Below are 19234 nucleotides of genomic sequence, written 5' to 3' on the forward strand. Positions count from 1 at the left end.
ATCCTCGTTACATTATTGTTATTATTGTACAAAATCCCCGTTACACGAATTTGTTTATTTATTATAATCGTATATAATATGTGTGTACAAAATATGTGTCACATGGTCCAACCGCAACGATCACCTTACGATAAATAGATAGTTATGCACCGGTGCACGGTCGAAGGGCGTCAGCGACAGAGGCAGCGCACACGTGTTAATCGACCGTTTCTTCGGACTCCGGCAGGTATATAATATCATAATGAGCTCGGTATGTACAACCTAAAGCCCGCGTGTCCGTATACCACGAATAACCACGCTATTATTATGTGTGTACCAAGACGACGGAGTGAGAGAGTTATAAGTCGATTCGCACGAGTTACGTCGACGGCTACCGATGATAGCGCGATGACCAAGTATAGGTATACGTATATCACACTAAAACGGCGATTTTCTCGCAAGAAGCGACACGCCGATGTGGACACGCGACGAAAACGAGTTCACGGCGATCAGCAACGATCGCGGAGACCGATTTTCTAGAGCCAAAACGTCCACTGCTTTAGTGCCATTACGTTCTGACGTAAAACGACGAAATAATCATAGGACATGATACAAATTATATTATACCCGATAAAAATAATAGGCTGCAGCTATAGCCGGTGCAGTGGGGAAGGACAGGGAAAAGGACAAAATCATATCTTCAAACATTGCACATTTTTAAAGAAAACCTTAGTCTTTTGTAGTTAATTTTCTGTAATTACACTGTTTCAGTTGTACATTAATATTAATAAAATTGTATCGGTACCTATAGTATACGAATTATGCACAGTAATCACTTATAAAAGTTTAATAGTTACGTTTTTATAAATTTATATAATACTTCGTTGTCTTAATATGTAGTTAAAATTGTCTGAACGCATTAACTTCTTAAAGAGGACCCTGCATGTGTTGTCTCCATATAACTGATAAGAATAATACCTCAAACCATTTTAATTCAGAATAATCAATTTTTCAATGTTCTTTTCAATATCAGGTAGAATAATTTAACTTATAATCAAAAATTGTTCAAAAACATTTTTACGGATCTGAGTAGGCTTTATGTACATTTTAAATACCCATAAATTGCTTCAAAATTAGAAGATGTAAAAAAAATCCTAAATAATATTTTTATATTTGCATTTGACAATAATAGGTCAGTTTAATATAATATTAAAATAACTACGCTAACTGTATTACGAATATAACAATAACGCTGTTTTCAGAAATTTCGTTATATTGTTTTAACTTAGGCCATTTCGCTACAGTGTGTAAACATTATGAACGAGACGATGGAAAGGATTGCATGGGTTCTAGGAATTATAGTATTCATACGATCTCTATAATTTATTATTCATCATTCTGCAATTTTCGGTATTTTTCAAAAATCCATATTTATTTATCTATATTATTATAATCCGCATATCGCACAGGTGCAATGAGCCCTATAGCTGCATAGTAAATATGCAGACATATCAAAAATGCTCTCACTCGGATCGCACACAGAAAAACGGAATGCATTTTATAACATATTATTATCACATTTTATAATATTATATAGGTAGACACGGCTTAAGTTTGCGCTCGTGTATCAGTTTTTCGTGCGGCACCAATTTGCGTTCGAGAATTTTTTTCTCTCCACCCGTATACACGGCGTGATATTATTATACCGCGGGATGGGTTTTTAATAAGCCGACGTGTGTGGGCCCCCGGCAGTTATCGTGGTGCAATTGGTACACCCCAGTGCTTCTGCCGATATTTTACAATTTTTATGGTCTTTTTTTCAACATTTTTTTTTCCTTTTCATTTCAGACAAGACCACCAGAATGAGTGCGCTGTACGCGTGCTTCGTGATGCTGACGATGGCGTCGGCAACTTCTTTGCAAGACTGCGAAGCTGACATGACCGGATTCGAGCTGGTTACCGGGTACGTGTTCACAGCACCCGATGACTTGCTGGACAGCATACCCGGCACACTAATGTTGACCGACTGCCTGGAGGCATGCCATGCGAACGACACATGCGGATCGGTCAACTATGAGACCGGTCTCTGCGTGCTGTTCTCGTCCAACGCCGACGCATATCCAGGTATGACAATGCACTCTCGACTGCGACGGTTTAGGGAAAACTTAAAAAATTTAAAATTGATACCATACATTCTATATTAAATCAAATGCACTAGACATTATATTGTTAGTTCGATATTCATTATTTATGTAGGAAACAGAAATGGTTCCAACATACGAAATTAAAATAACGGGTCGTCGTTATTGAAAAAAAAAACCTTAAAAAATCGTCACGATTACAAAAATTTAAATTGTTTTGCAAAGCCGCAAGGAAAATAGTATTTTAGTATAGATAGTGAGTGTTATGAGCCTATGCAGAGAACCCACACAGGATGCTCTACGGGAACGATGAGAGTTCCGCGTTAAGAGAATCAGGCTGTATAATATTATATCATTACATTAGGCTTATAATGATATATTATGTGCGTAGACAATAATTACACGCATATAATAATAACAACACGATATCACACACATGATGCACATATACATATTATGGAATACGCGTGAACACTGCACGGTGCGTGTCTGGGATGATATCTTGTGAGGCGGCATGACCATGCGGTGGGCGGGAGGGAAGTTAAAAGGTGCGCGGGCGTGGATATCGTGGGAGTGTCGACGCTGCTTCTATCCGGTTATAGGTCGGTAGCACGAACGCGGGCCACACATATATTATATATATAATATATATATATATATATATATATACATATGATATGCATACTGTACATGGATAGATAGTGCCGTGTCGTCGTGATGCGCCAAAGTCGTCTTAACCCCCTCGAGCTTTATATACAAAATATACGAATATATTATATTATACGAGCGTTTTCTCAGCGGAGGTCGACCTCTATCGGTTCCAATAATCAATTCAAATATTGCACACTCGCTGTACGCGCAGTCTCTGTAAACATCAGAAAACCGTATATCCTTATAACATATAGGTATATACGATTCTAACCTGGTATCGGATCATATATTATACGAGTCCCTTACATTATGGGAGGTTAGAAATATAATACATTTTTTATATAATCTTTTCGTGTCCTCCAGCCGGTAAACGGTTCTCCGGCGCAAACTCACACCGACGAAGTGGCGCAGCCAGACAATCGACTGTCGTGATTGAAATAAACCAAATTGGCGTTACGAGTGGTGCACGCGTTTCTCCGGTGTCGAGCGTCACGGAAAACGACTCAATTTCCAACGCACAAATCGCATTTATGATTGCGGGACGACGAATACCTAACTACGAGTATATTAAAATATACCAAAACGTTCAAATATTTTATAACGTAGATACCAACCTGCGGGTAAACGAAGCGCATTTATTCTACATTATTCATGAACCCCCAAAGAGTTTAATTATTGTATGAATATCGTGAAATGTTTACAGATCAGGGGGATTTGAATTTCACCCGACAGCTGGCTAAATTACACTACAGTAACTAGAACATCCCAGAATAATGATAAACAGAGTTTTCGAAATTGTGTATGATAAAAATGGTTTTATAATTATTAGGTAGTATCCAAAATTTGGATCGGGCTCGTCCTGTTTTCCAATAAATAAATTTATAATATCTAACATTTTTTCACGCCAAATACGGAAGACGCTGAGTATTAATATTAATATTTGTGTACATTCAAAGTATATAATATAATAACAATAAAAGTTTATTAAGCGCATATGAAAGATATAATAAGGATAGGTATAATTCAAGTACAAAACGAGATAATTGAGCAACGAAAAATGTACGCAGATGGCATTTTCAGCGAGTTAGATGATGATAAATTCGCGACCAGAGAGTAACTGCAACAAGTGGGTGGGGCAGTATTCGGCGTTTATACATTTTCGTGGAACAAGCGATTTATGACGTTGGCCGCCGAGGGAGTTTTTTTCGCTCCGTCGATAATATTTCGTTATTTTTGTCGGATGTCGACGACCGCGAGATGCGCGAAAAACGGGATAACGCGATAATCGGCCGACGGTCATGTTCGGACACGGTTTAAACCGAAGCGATTATTATTATTATTACTATCACGATATTTTGTTGTTATTATTATTATTATTATTATTATTATTATTATTATATATATACGTATATTTATACACGCCTCGGTGTATTCAGGCGCGGATTTTCTTTATCAATTGTACGTGTCCTTAGCCCAATCATTGATTATTACCTAAACGCCGCCGCGGTGTGCCTCAGGCGCAGCCGATTAACCGCGCGATAAACGGTGCCTCCCTACCTATCCCACAGATCAACGAAAGCGACGAGCAGTTCAATTGTTTTCGTCGATAAACGAGTGCGGGATCGCGTGCAGCGACATCTCATATTATTATCCATGTCCAGTACACAACTTAATCCAAGTTATACCTACCTATACATAAACTAAATTGGGTACAATTCAGTTCCGGGTGTACGTGAATATTAGCTTAGGGCTGAATCAAGATATTCATACGTATAAAAGTAATATCATAATTTATTTTACAATAGAATTTCACGAAAAAATATTATGATAATTATTATTAATTAAATACCTAGGTACTTGTCGAAAATGTGGATCCGGGACAGTGGTGTACCTGAATAGCCTATCTAGAACGCCGCGCAATCATCATAACACTCAATTTATAGTATTATCAAAATTCATTGGAGCCAAAATAAACGCTATAATTATTACGAGGCACCGTAAATACCTAACATAACCTAACCACCCCCGTATTATATTATAATAAATTTATAATTTTACAGTATCGCATAGATGTGTTCCTTGGGGTTTTCTCGTCTAATCCGCACATCACGTTTATCCGATACGCACCGTTCCTCAGAACTATATTATATACATAATATTGTAATAATGGGTGATACCTCGGGGGACTTTCCAAACAACCGATTTTTACATTAAAATACGCGTCACGTTTATGAGCCCCGCAGATATGCGTTCAGATACGCACGGCGACAAGCTTTATTATATACACAGTGCCCATTTTATTATATTTAACGCGCACGATATTTTTATTTACATTTCTACTTTTGTTTTGTAGGAGCATTGAGCAAGTCACAGTTTCCAGTGTTTACAATATACGCGCAAAAGACGTGTTTGGGTATAAAACCATGTGAACGAGCCTGGTGTTTCGACCGGGTGCAGGGTTACAAGCTCAAAGGGTTTGGCAAGAAGAAACAAGCTGCAACGTCGAGACAGGACTGCTTGGAGCTGTGTCTAGGCGAAAGAGAATTCTCTTGTCGGTAAGTAAAATAAGACATAATAATATGCTCTTTTTCATCAAAAAAAAAAAATATATATAAACATATACATATTATACAACCACTGTGGCCTTATAAATATATATTCGGTATAATAGTCGATATATTTAGAATACATAATAAGAGACATTTTTGAAGATTTAAACACTGTTCACGTGAAAAACCTCGAAAACCATCGTTAAAATTTCAAATATGATTAGAGTACTAAAAAATTATGGTATTCTTAATCAATAACCACTAATATTTTCTTAAAAATCGTAGAAAAATCAAAATTTAAAAATAAATTGAACCATCAAAAAATGCACTATAGAAGTGATCTACATTGCTGAAGCTTTTAAAAATGACTTAAAAATGTATAGAGGATGGAATTTGTATTAAAACGGATTTAACTATAAATATAATACGATCACGCCATACCTGCTGTCGCCAACTATAGGAACTATAGAATCTCCGCAATTCGCTTTATCGTCTTACGAAAAAAACGCTTTTATATTAATTGAACTTTAAATAGCTCGTCAATAGTTTACTCGGTTCACTTAATCGACAACGGACGGGATCGCATTGTTTCCCGCGATCACGATCGACAAACAATGGACATTAAAAACAACACTTAAAGCGCCTCGCACGCAAGCGTCTCTTTAACGGTATATACCAAATCAATGAAAGAGGGAGGTAAACAAATTATAGATCTTACACTAAAATCATGGGCCAACGAATATCGTTTTTTTTTCACTCACACACCTCCGTACACATTCAACAATAGTTTTGAATCGAATCGTTTTGCACGTAAAAATATAAAAGTGATAGGATTAGTCACGTGTTACAAATTTCAAAATATTTATATTATTATTTTAACGGTCCTATAATAACAATTCTGTAAGTGTATAAAAGATAAAAAAAAAAACAAACAATGTGTACATACTATCTAGGTACATTTACACGAAAAACTAATAACATTATCATAACTATTATAATAACTGTATAGTTTACTTTATACGCAGTATATAATATGACCATCATATAACAGTCCGTTAACCCACCCACACATATTATTCACACGCGTACACGACGTTTATCCAAAAAAGTAATAATTGACATTCCATCAGATCAATATAATAAAATGCGCAGGTGTGTCGTGTGTACCACCCCCCCACCCCTCAGAATCCACTCACCGATCGTGTCACATTAATCCAATCGATTTTCAAAGTGCACGATTTTAATTAATTATTAATATCGCCGTGTTAAATTTGCAATCCTTTGGGAATAAAAAAAAAAAAAATGTAACAAAAACGTGTAAAACGGGAATAATGCGCGTTGGAAACATTCCAATACACCTATAATATGTGGTGGACTATTATATGTACGACGACGGTCGCTGTAATACATGTATATAATATTCACGGACATATTGTTATACGAACATACATATAATATAATGTTATATGTGTGAATAAAAAAAAAACGTGTCAGAGGACCGAATAACGTATGAAAATGAAGACGGATTATTATTATTATTATTATTATTGTAGTTGATATGTCGCGCACATATTTTATACATTTACGATTTATCTGTGGTATTCTCATGATGTTATTTATGATAATAATACATATAAACATATGTATGTATATATATATATATATCTATGTATCTGAATCGGATCATCTGGAAGGAAAAAACCGTAGTCCCATCCTGCAGCCGTCCATGCGGATAATGGAAATTAAAACGTGTCATTGACTCGCCGGGACGTCCGCATGACAAATCCAATAGAAAAATTCAAATAAATAGTAATATCACATCGCCTCGTTTTATATTATTATAATACGTTTCTGAGTATTCGATTGCTATTCACATATTATATTACACGTGTATTTCGTCATATATTATGCCGCGAGTGTGATGGTGTTTCGCTACAACCGATTTGTCGTCGTCGTGTTCGTTGTATAATAATATTATTATTACTGTATTAATAAGTTTATCGGCCTACTAAGCGCCGCGACTGAGGGCGAAACACACAACGGCAGATTTGCACGGAACGGAGCGGTTTGAGTCTCGGCGACGACGGTTACCGGAAACCGGTTAGTCGTCATCGGCGTGGTCGTCGGAGCTTGTTCACCTACTGCTGGCTGCAACAGCCTCTGCTGCCCTACTGGCGCACATTTTAAAATTCGTGCTGCAGCAGTATGATAATATTATTAATTGTTATATTATTGTAATATCCTCTGACATTTTTAGTGTTTTGCGAAAATTCGATTATACTGTAAACCGGAATTTTCGGAATGTCTTTTTCCGTCTTTATTATTATTCACGGCTGACGCGTATAATATAATATGCACATAAGTTGTACACACGAACGACCTGGCGGACAATTCCGATTCGACCGGAATGTTCGCCGTTTACGTTTAAACTCGCAATCATCCGATCATTGCAGCCGAAGGTTTATTATATCGTGTATAGATAAACCGTAGATAGGCCTACGGCCGCGAGTGTAGGTGTACTACGATTCGTCTGTAAATTAACGACAACACGATTTTCACCGTTAATTCGTTGTTACGATCACTCCGTGGCCGCCGAGGTGTCGGAATACTTCAATGAATAGCAGACTCTTCAATGATATTTTTATAGCAGTTCCGTGTAACAAAAACTTATATAGGGTTATTATTTAACCGTTACATCCATCCGTCGACGTTATTATGTGGAAGCCAATTACTTGTGTATACATGCCATGTGATTCACCACTAAAGATGATATTCGTTTTACTTAATAATTTATTTATTATTACCTACCCACTCTTTTTTTAAACTATTACTCGGGAATATCGTTGACATTTATAGTGTCCTTGCTCAATGTTCCAAGACTTCGTAAACCATTCATTGTACAATTTATTCGTCATTTTCGAGACCAATTAGGAAGCTGTCATGTAAAATAATTCCCGTCATTTTAGAATTTCAAATGCAGAATTATAAACGTAAAAACAAAACTGAGACTAGTCCGACTGATGCGACTAGGCAATCACTTTTTTTTAGTTTTAAAAAATCCATCCAAATACGGGCGAGCAGAATTTAATAAGTACCTATACTACCTACCGTCTACCAGTATATAACTCATATAAGCGACTCATCTCGACGACCCAGGTCAACTGGTTTACGGACCAATAATTCAATACGCCTGGAATTCTATTTACGGAATAAAATCATACTGATTGATAAAATATATATATATTTGAAATATTCATTATATAATAATACATGCGAATACCTATATATATACGATATACATGCATACCTAATTGTATTCTGCAAAGTCATCAGTTCATCACATAATTATACATAAATCATTATTATATTATAGTGCACGAATGATAAGCATACGCCACTACGTTTTAATATAGGCACATTCCTAGTATGGCAACCGTCCAAGTAGTTGCAACAAACAAAAAATGGACCGTTGCCATCGTCAGATAACGAACCACCGACATACTGCAACGGATTGCGATGGCTCAATAAAATATATTTATGACACATATAAAAAAAAACGACCAATGGTTAAACGAAACGTCCGTCGCTCTTATGTGATAATTTGAAACGCGGTATAGGTGTATTCCACGTTAATGTCATATCCATAATATTAGATACACATCATAAAACTCTTAATCAAAGTGAAATTGTTAGTATACATGTCAGCCGAAAAGATAGGCGCCGCACCAGCACCAAAGTGTATAATTTTTCTCGTGTTTTCTCGTTCTAATCGCGTTTTCCACTAATCAAAACCAATCCGGTTAGATACAGAGAACGGTAGCACTGGTCATTGGTTATTGACTGATGTATTATAACATATCATTATATCTATATTTGAAACATATTATAATATATAATGTTTGATGTCGATACGAAAACGGACATGACAGCCGTTGATATTTGAAGCGAAAATCGCATTTAGGTAGTTTCCACAAACGCCCAACCGACAAGCTATGTTTACCACAACGTGGGTGGAAGTAATCTTCACCTAATTTTTTTAATTCGATGTTTCTCATTATTATTTATACTAGGAGACATGGTCGTGGTTTTTTCAATTAACTTATTGTTTAGTGTTCCTGCTTTATCTACTGAGTTGATTATATAAAAAATATTATTTTTGTACCTATTCAAATAAAATAATAATAGGTAACGAACATACTAAGCTCGTATAATAATTCCTTTTAAAAGGAAATTGTAGTTTGTTCTACTTGTAACTTTTTCGTCACCAGACAGGAGAATCAATTGCATCAATAAGAAAAAATACCTCCCACCCTATACACACACACACACACACACACAAAAGACACTGATCCAAATACATTATAATATTTGTTAAAATATTAAGTCATGCACGTTAATATGTATTATAGATCGGCCAACTACAACAACGGAACGGCGGAATGCGATATGTCTGACATGGACAGGCTGACGGTGGCCGGCCAAGGGGCATTCGAACCGGCAACTGGCATTGACTACTTGGAAAACAACTGCGTGGACGAGCCAGTAAAGCTGTGCGAGTTCAAAAAGTTCCCCGGCCGCATACTCAAGACCGTCGATTCCGTGTACCAGGACGTGGGTTCTCTGGAAGACTGTCGGGAGCTGTGTCTCAACTCACCGTACAGGTGTCATTCGTACGATTACGGCGATACCGGTGAGCTCGTGTGTCGGCTCAGCCATCATTCCAGGGCCACGTTGGCAGACATACAGGTGACGATTGACTAATATTATAAATGATATAAAATACAATATCGACATCATGTTTATGGTTATTGAGTTATACTATTTAAGCATTATTTCGCACTTCACAACGAGAATAATTTCCGGCGGCCACATGATTATTATTACCATAAAATAATATATTAACGCCCGAGTATGCGTGATCTCGATCGCTGAGAAGTACGTGTTTTAGACAGCAGTCAAAACAACTACTACTCGAATCCATTTTTAATAATATAATAATATATACAGAATATGATGTTGTTGTACAATATCTTGATTCTCAAGCTCTTATAAAATAACGATCTCTGTCTGGATATCGAATTTATCGTATTTCTCAAACGTATTTCTCGTACACGAAAGAAGTAATACACGACGACTACGACGTTACATCTATTTATCGCAGAAATATTACCTATTCTTACTCCCGTGTAGGAAATAGGTAGGTACTCTATGAAAATGAAAAATAAGATTCGATTGTTGAGTGAACTTCAATAATGAGAAAACACATAAATATATATTTTTTTTATTATTATTTGTGTGCGTGTTACTGTGTGCCGTATCCTTTCCCAAACACGTTCAGTTGTTGTAACCCACATTCGAGTGGTGCCAAAAACGGAATCCTTCCACATACAAACACATCGAACACACAATAATACTAATAATAATTGTAATAATAACAAACTAACGCCACGGTACGTTATCCCCGGGATGTCGGTGTTGTGGGGGACTCTATACATGTCGACCCAGTTTTCGGTTGATTAGAATCGGTATGCCGATGAAAATTATGACACGAACGTTTATTTTTGATATTGCTATTTTCCGAAAGAAATTCTAAAATATTATCCTTTTCTAAAGGTGTCTGCCGTTAAGTATCTATAGCCGACGGATGATGAATCACAGTATTTTCATTTTTCAACGATTTCTCTATATTATATTAACCTTGAACGTTGTATATGGATTATGAGCAGTGGAAATAAGTACTTTCATTCAAAACAGATTTAGCACATAACATCGGAATTACAAAAAAGTCACAGCCAACTGACTCCAATTTCGCGGTTTTTGATAGAACATTCTAATATTTTGATTAAGTATGATATGTCCAAACAGTTAATGGTTTCCAGAAAAGAAGGACCCAGTTCACGCATGCGACATTGTTATTTGTCAGGTTACGTTAATTAGAATATCAAAAACATAATAATATTTATCTTGGCAAACATAATTATAAGTATTAATATCCCGTCATTTTAAACGCAATTGTCATCACTTTTGTTTTTATACATCACACAATAGGTAGGTATAGAAACCTAATTTAATTAAAATACACTTTTTACGTAAAATATTTAAGTCAATTGTTTGAAGTTCTATAGTACCAACGATAAGTTTAACAGTACTTTTTGAATCGTTTAAATATTTGAAAAAACCCGTCCACCCGCATGCAGGTCAACGACATTTCACACGATATATTATGTACACGGCATTCTAAATCTGCGGGCGTAAAGAATACTAATTTGTTCGTAACCCATTACAATAATGCAATTTAAAATGTTTCAGGACCCCTACTTAGAAGTTCCAGAAGCTTCCACTTATGAGCTTAACTCTTGTTACAACATAAGCATCGAGTGCCGTTCAGGAGACATGGTAGCTAGGATTAAGACCAGCAAATTATTCAATGGCAAGATCTATGCGAAAGGAAATCCTAACTCATGTGTTCAAGATGTACGCGGAAGTTTGGACTTCGAACTCGAAATGGCTTACGACGACGTGGAATGTAACGTAAAACAACAAGGCCTAGGTAGATACATGAACGACGTCATTATCCAACACCATGACACCATAATCACCAGTTCCGATCTTGGTGTGGCCATCACGTGCCAATACGACTTGACCAATAAAACAGTTTCGAACGAAGTAGACCTGGGTATACAGGGCGATTTGAAACCAGCCATGACGGAGGAAGTTATTGTGGACTCACCGAACGTCGCCATGAAGATTACAGACCGACAGGGGGCTGATGTTAAGCCTTCAGCCGAAGTGGGAGATCCACTGGCACTGCGATTCGAAATATTGGACCCGAACAGCCCGTATGAAATATTCGTCAGAGAACTGGTAGCTATGGATGGCGTGGATTCCAGTGAAATTGTCCTAATTGACGCTGATGGATGTCCAACCGACCACTTTATCATGGGCCCTCTGTACAAATCATCGGACTCAGGAAGCGGGAAGGTAATACTTGTGATCCACATTCGTTAAAAAATATTTGATATTTAAATATGTAATAAGCATAATACATGAAGTGGAGGATTCTACGATGAGCATGTCAAATCGAGCTTACAAGACAGTCCTTAATCAATTCCGTTTTTTTTTCAGATACTATTATCATACTTCGATGCGTTCAAATTCCCGTCATCTGAAGTGGTCCAATTCAGAGCACTGGTCACTCCTTGCATGCCAACCTGCGAACCCGTCCAGTGTGACCAAGAAGACGCTTCGGGAGAACTCAGGTCCGTACACTCGTTTGGCAAGAGGAGGCGGCGAAGGTCCACCAAGAGTACATCGGATGCCAGAGACGACATGCTGCTCGTGCAGAGCATTCAAATCACCGACAAGTTCGGATTCGGCGCACAACAGGCATCGCCGGAAATGAATCCTACGGACACGACGGCTTTCAGCATAAAGCACCACGACTACAACATTGATAGTTTATGCGTTAATTTGTTCGGTGTTATAATATCGTGTCTAGTATTTCTGGCAGTTCAAGTTGCCGTGCTAATAGCGTGGGCGTACGTTTGGAACAAAAAGAGACACGTCGACAAGTACCATCAACAGGATGGACTGTCCGTGAGTATGAGCATACCGGTGGGACGGACGGACAGCATGTGCAAGCTGTACGATACGGGGTACGCGAAACGATACTAAGTGATCGACTTTTAATGATCCATAATGAGATAGATTGCCATGACAGATTTTTTTAACCTAAATTAGCTAGATACAAGTTATGAATTTGTTAATCATATTGATAAACAATCTTTTAAAAGTGACATCGCGCTCAAATAGCCTTAACGGTCAGAATAAATAAAAAACATTTAGTATTTATAAGACCGTTAAATTATATATAGGCTAGGCAGTTCGACTTTAAGTTTAAACGTTTTTATCTGATTATAATTGTAATCAAAAAAAAAAATTTGTAAGTTAATTTTTCGATCACTTGTCAAAGATAGATAATTAATTAAAAAGTCTTATTACTAGAAATGATTTTATATATATATATAACAATATATATATAAATATCAAAACAATTTTCCAAATCATTTTTTTTTTAGATTAAAGTTAAAAATATTTCAATATTTCAAATAAAATATTTAAATGATATTTTTTCTATGCCTAACGAAATTTGAATTTTAATAAAAACTAGGTTTTAAACTACCTAATTGATAAATTCAAATTATCTCAATACTTTAATCAAGTACCTACTAAAAATTAAAATTTGTATTATCAACAAATAATAATAAATTGAATTATTTGAATAATTTTTGCAAAATTTCTAATTTTTATAATCCAACTGAATGATGATAAAACAATTAACTACAACCGTTTATTAGTACTCTCAATACTATAAATTCGCAATTCTTTACGTTTATTTATTTTTTGAAGATTTTACTTAATAATCAATAATACGGTTCAGCCAACAAATTTATTTTATTTTAGAATTAAGTAACATGTAAGTATTTATTGGGCTGAAACGTAGACGATTTTTCCTACGATAAACATATGTATGTTTGAAATCATTCAAACAAAATTTATATAAAACTCAAAATTGTTGGAGTCTTGTCTACGTTTCTCAAAGCTAAATTATGACAACTTTCCCTATCTTGTGGCATAACATGTATTCAATAGCTTATATTTATAATTTAACCTTTACCTTTCATATTTTTACCATATATGAATAAATTAACCAATAACCATAGTGATAATTAACCAAGAAAAGGGAATATTAAGTCAGAATTGAGTACTAATATTAGGTACTACACATAAGTAGTACTTTTGAGATGTAATTACTCATTTATAAATTAAGATTATTTTTTTACTTTAAATATTATATAATATAGTCTAATGTAGTCTTCTAATTATTAATTATGATAATAATATTTATTGATAATAATTTTAAGTAATATTTGTATGGTAATTAAAAATAATGTGAAATTAAATTTTAAAAAAATTGAACAAACATTATTATGCTGTTTTATTTTATTTTTTAGTGGTATCTTGTTTACCAAATAATGTTACTTAATCATATTTACTTACCCTAAGTCGTTGATCATTTACTGTCCAAACACGTGATGCCAAATCATTAGATGCTGCCACTATTTGTCCACCTGTGCTGTCAAACTCAACTGACATGACACCTGCATTACTACCAATCAACATCCCTTTGCATTCAGCAACACCTACATACACAGTTCAAATAAATTGATTAATTATAAGATTTTAAAATGAATGTCCAAATAATTGATTATTTACTAAATACCTTTAGACACATCCCACAGCTTCACTTTACGGTCTTCCCCTCCAGTTGCTACCATTCGATCTACTGGACTCCATTTCACAGCACTTACAACACCATCGTGAGCGTCCTAAACGTTTTAGCACACACTTTAGTATAAGGAAACTATGTACTTTAAAAGAAAAATTGTAAAACAATAACAACTAAAATAATACTTGCAAAATAAAATAAGCCAATCTACACAAAATTACTTAAACTATTGTAGGTAATTAAAAAACATATTTATTTATCATATATATTATTATTAGTCATGGATTTCCTAGTATTGAGCCAAACATCAATATAAAACAACCATATTATTAAGTATATTAAGTATACTATACAAATACATAAGTACTCAACAAGCATTATATTTAAAATTTAAATAGTATATAATATTAACATCAACTTTTTAAATACTTACAAATCGAATGGTAGCTTTGCTAGGCATGGCACATGGAGATGACATAATCGGACCAATACTATTGCTAACAGCAGTTGTCAAACATTCTGCGGTTACACCACGCATATCGTTTGCTGCTTCTTTAAGTTCATTTTGCATAATGGCATTTCGTGCTCTATAAAATAAAATAACAAAATGTATACATAAATGTTAGTAAAACAATAATAACTATTGACTTTTAATTGTAATATAAAAAATAGTACAATATTAAATCGATACAATTAAATAATCTTCAGGTACTACAAATTAAAAGGTAGACAAAAATCATTAAAAAAATAACACAATTCCAAATAACTAATCAAAGATATACAAAATTAGATTGTGATATTTTTATTCAGGTAAAGCCCTGATTAAATTGAAATGTTTAGGTACTAATGTTTTCAATTTAACATGTAAGAAAAAAACCAACATTAATATTTTAAAAGCAATGATAAATCAGCAAATTGAAGACAAAAATGATTTTCTTGTGTCTAAAATCTATGTATTATGTAAGAACTCTATATTTTTTACCCAACATAAAAATTAAATTAAATCCATAGAAGTAGCTCTGCTGTAAAGTAGTTTTCAAGTTCCCTTGTCATTGAGTACACCACTGGAATATAGGTATGAGTTAAATACTTAAATTCGAGTACAAACATTGCATTTGAAAAATGATTCTGAGCGAAGGTGTGAATGCGAGCCTTTATTTTTAAAGATATATTTATTCATAAATCACAATTTTTAAAAAAATGTATTATTTCAAAATTTGAACACACTCACATTTCACGAGAAAACATTTCATTTCATGAAATCTAAAATTGTTACCTAGTCAAAATAAGTTTTTGTAGATAATAGATGATAGAAATATAATTAATATTTTAGGTACTAATATAGGTAGGTATATACATAGATAGGTATTTTATACTTTAACAAAATCTTAACCCAAAATGTTAAGAGTTAAGACAAACATACATATAAATTTTTGTTTAAAATCTTTCTATACATATATACTAAAAAAAAAGTAAAATATTTATTTCAAATCTACTTACCTACTTAAATAAATAAATATGTAAGCATTTTGAGTCCATTGAGTTATTATTTTATAAAGCACAACTTAAATTAAAGTTGAATAATTTAAAACTATACATACTCAGCGTCCCAAATATAAGACTAATAAAACCCAATAAAATGAAAATGTTGTGTACATATCATATATTTATTAGCATTAAGTTATCAACTAAATATTTTAATATGATAATTTGTATGTTTTTTAATTGTATAATGTAATTGAATGAACTAAAGGTAAACATTTAAAACGCCATATAGGTACTTATTAAATTACATAAATCAATAATTACCATTTATCACGTCTTACAATAAACTTGATGGTCTCAGTTTAAACAGATTCTTAACTCAATACAAATTTTTGAATTTGATTAAAATAAAAAATATTACATTCAAACTTTATGATTGATTTTGAAAGAACCTTGTAATTTATATAAATAACATTCTATCGTAATCTATTTAAAGACAATTAAACTTTTTTTTTTGTTAATTTTTGTAGCACATTGCATTGGAATAATAAAACAAAAATTAAATTGTGTCTTAATACATTAATACATATATTATTTTCGTCAAGTACCTATTTAATAACATGTTCTAATATTAAAAAGATGTGTCCTTCCTTCAATCAAATTAATTATAAGTAAGTGTTTCGGCATGCTGCAGTCCGAATTCTAAAAATATGAAAGCATCATTGTAATAGAGTAATAGACTATTGTAGTAATAGTCATACTACGGCATGCACATAAATGCAGTTTTATCATAGTGCACACAAACATAGTAATGTAACTGCATCTAACTAATTAATTTAAGACAAGGCGCAAACCGTGTGCTAATTGTTACCTGACTAGATGGTCGTTTTCCTCGTTCAACTTCTCGGCGTCCTTAGATTTATAAGTCATTAACCTGACCACGAGTTCTCTGTTTTCATCCTGCAATGAAAATCGACGACGCGTTAGCTTAGCGAACATTTTGTGATTGTGCAGCGCGTGTGTCAACTGACTGGCACGCCAGTGGGGGCAGATTCTCATGCAATATTATAAATAGACCCGTCTCAAAGCGCCACGGTTTAGGTCTTTAATTGGCATTACACAGTATTTTTTTTATTTTTTTATTTTTATTTATTTAATTTTAATTTTTACAATCTGTTAAAGTATTTACAATAAGTAAAATTGATATGGTGGAAATATTGTCCGGACTCACGCGAGTTAGGGGAAGCATTGAACTATTCATTATACAACAACTATATACCATACTTATTTAACCAAAATAATTTTTTTTTTAATATTGCTTGATTAAAATAAACAAAGCCGGTAATATCTGAAGACACAAAGAATATTATATAATGATGAAAACAAGTAAATTTAAAATGTATATATCTCGTCTGTACCTACAATCAAAACTTTAAAATTATTGAAAAAAATAATAGTTAATAACAACGAGGTAATGAATGAGCAGGCGTTACACTTCAACCAAATAAATAGACAGATAGGTACGTTTGTATAAATCCAACATCATGGATAAAGGATGATTTTTTTTTTATAAATTTACGATGACATTATTTATTTCAAAAACACTAATAGTCTACAGAGATTATAAAACAATATTTTACATAAATTAATTTCATTCAACTATGTATAAAGTAAACTATATTATTTCCATTGATATTTAAATGAATTTAACAAAAGTATATATACATATATATTATATATGCATCATAAATATGTTACTTAATATTCATTACATACACTTAAGTATAATATACTTAATATGCCTGTTCTTGGGTCGTAAACAAAATAAGATTTAAATTTTACTATCTTAACCGTATAGTGAAAAATGAAATGGCAAATTAATTATTAATAATTGACCACTAAATATAAATTATATATTTATTTAATCACAAAAAGAAATAAGTTTTAGAAGTACAACAATATATATACCAGATAGGTACCTCCTACCTTTATTTTCTGTTAAATAGTTGAGAATTTTGTTCATGTGTTTTTTAAGAATCCCATATTATTTTATAACCAATATAATGTACATTGTACATGCACACCTATTATTAACTAATTAAATAAGAAATGCTATCGGAAATATATTTTGATCCAATTGATACAAATCTAAACTAAATGATGGCAGCAATATTATAATCACATGTATGATTATTAATTACTATAAATGAGTAATTACTAAACTAATTATAAATAATGAGATAATATTTTCACTTACGTATATTATATCTAATTAGATCATACTATTTAAGTACCTTTAGTAACTAAATAATAAATAATAATTATAGAAGTTTACCTATTACAAAATAGTGATGAAGTTCAACAATTATAATACCTATTTGATTTTTATCAAATAAAATAATTATATTAACTAACGTTCATGTATTCAATAAACATGCAAGTACTTGTTTATGATAAGTACTTGCATATTTATTATTTATTTAATTATTACGTGTAGTATATTACTATTATATTATGTAAATAAGAACTATAGGTAACTATGTACATTAACTCTGGTTCCTTTTGAAACGCGACTATGTATATAGTGCAATAATTATACATTTAATATTATATTCTGACATTAAGTACTCAGAATCTGAAACTCGAAAATCTACAGGAAATAGTACAATAGCACAGTATTAGGAGAGTAAGGTTATAATATCATGTGGCTTATAAGTAACAAATCGATAAACTACGATAGGTACTTACCACCTAATAAAATATAACATTTAAAGCAAAAGATTTAAGGATATAATTTGAACAACCATAAATGTAACATTTTTTGTAATTAAAATACTCATATTGTATACATTACAATTTACAGAGGAGCCGGTATAAAATACATACTATACTTTTAAATTAATATCATCTCGCCCGTCGACGGACTATTCAAATACAATTATAAAAAAAGAACCATCGTGTGTAAGAATAAATTAATTTCTATAGTAACAATGTAACATAGTAAATAATCTTATTTTATTGAATGTATTAACATAACTTTAAATTAATATAGTGAAAGTAATTTAATATTTAACAACAAAATTAGGAAATATGCACAAAACCTAATTATTTGAGCAATAATCATTAATACCAGGTTGGTA

The 19234-nt window shown here is 33.1% G+C and overlaps 2 protein-coding genes across 2 annotated transcripts in view; one reads left to right on the plus strand and one right to left on the minus strand.

Moving 5' to 3' along the window:
* The window catches only part of LOC111042593, a 33483-nt gene extending 20349 nt beyond the window's left edge, over positions 1-13134 (plus strand). The window contains exons 2-6 of the mRNA XM_022327246.1: positions 1828-2103; positions 5125-5326; positions 9730-10066; positions 11630-12301; positions 12446-13134. Coding sequence (XP_022182938.1) covers positions 1828-2103; positions 5125-5326; positions 9730-10066; positions 11630-12301; positions 12446-12994 — 2036 coding nt within the window. The 3' untranslated portion in view covers positions 12995-13134. The remainder of the gene's footprint in view (positions 1-1827; positions 2104-5124; positions 5327-9729; positions 10067-11629; positions 12302-12445) is intronic.
* The window catches only part of LOC111042594 (autophagy-related protein 16-1), a 174306-nt gene that overhangs the window by 148761 nt on the left and 6311 nt on the right, over positions 1-19234 (minus strand). Inside the window, exons 4-7 of the mRNA XM_022327247.1 lie at positions 16966-17054; positions 15043-15196; positions 14604-14709; positions 14381-14523 (exon numbers count right to left, since the gene is read on the minus strand). Coding sequence (XP_022182939.1) covers positions 14381-14523; positions 14604-14709; positions 15043-15196; positions 16966-17054 — 492 coding nt within the window. The remainder of the gene's footprint in view (positions 1-14380; positions 14524-14603; positions 14710-15042; positions 15197-16965; positions 17055-19234) is intronic.

This window comes from Myzus persicae, unplaced genomic scaffold (genome assembly GCF_001856785.1).
Source record: "Myzus persicae strain clone G006 unplaced genomic scaffold, MPER_G0061.0, whole genome shotgun sequence".
NCBI lineage: Eukaryota > Metazoa > Arthropoda > Insecta > Hemiptera > Aphididae > Myzus > Myzus persicae.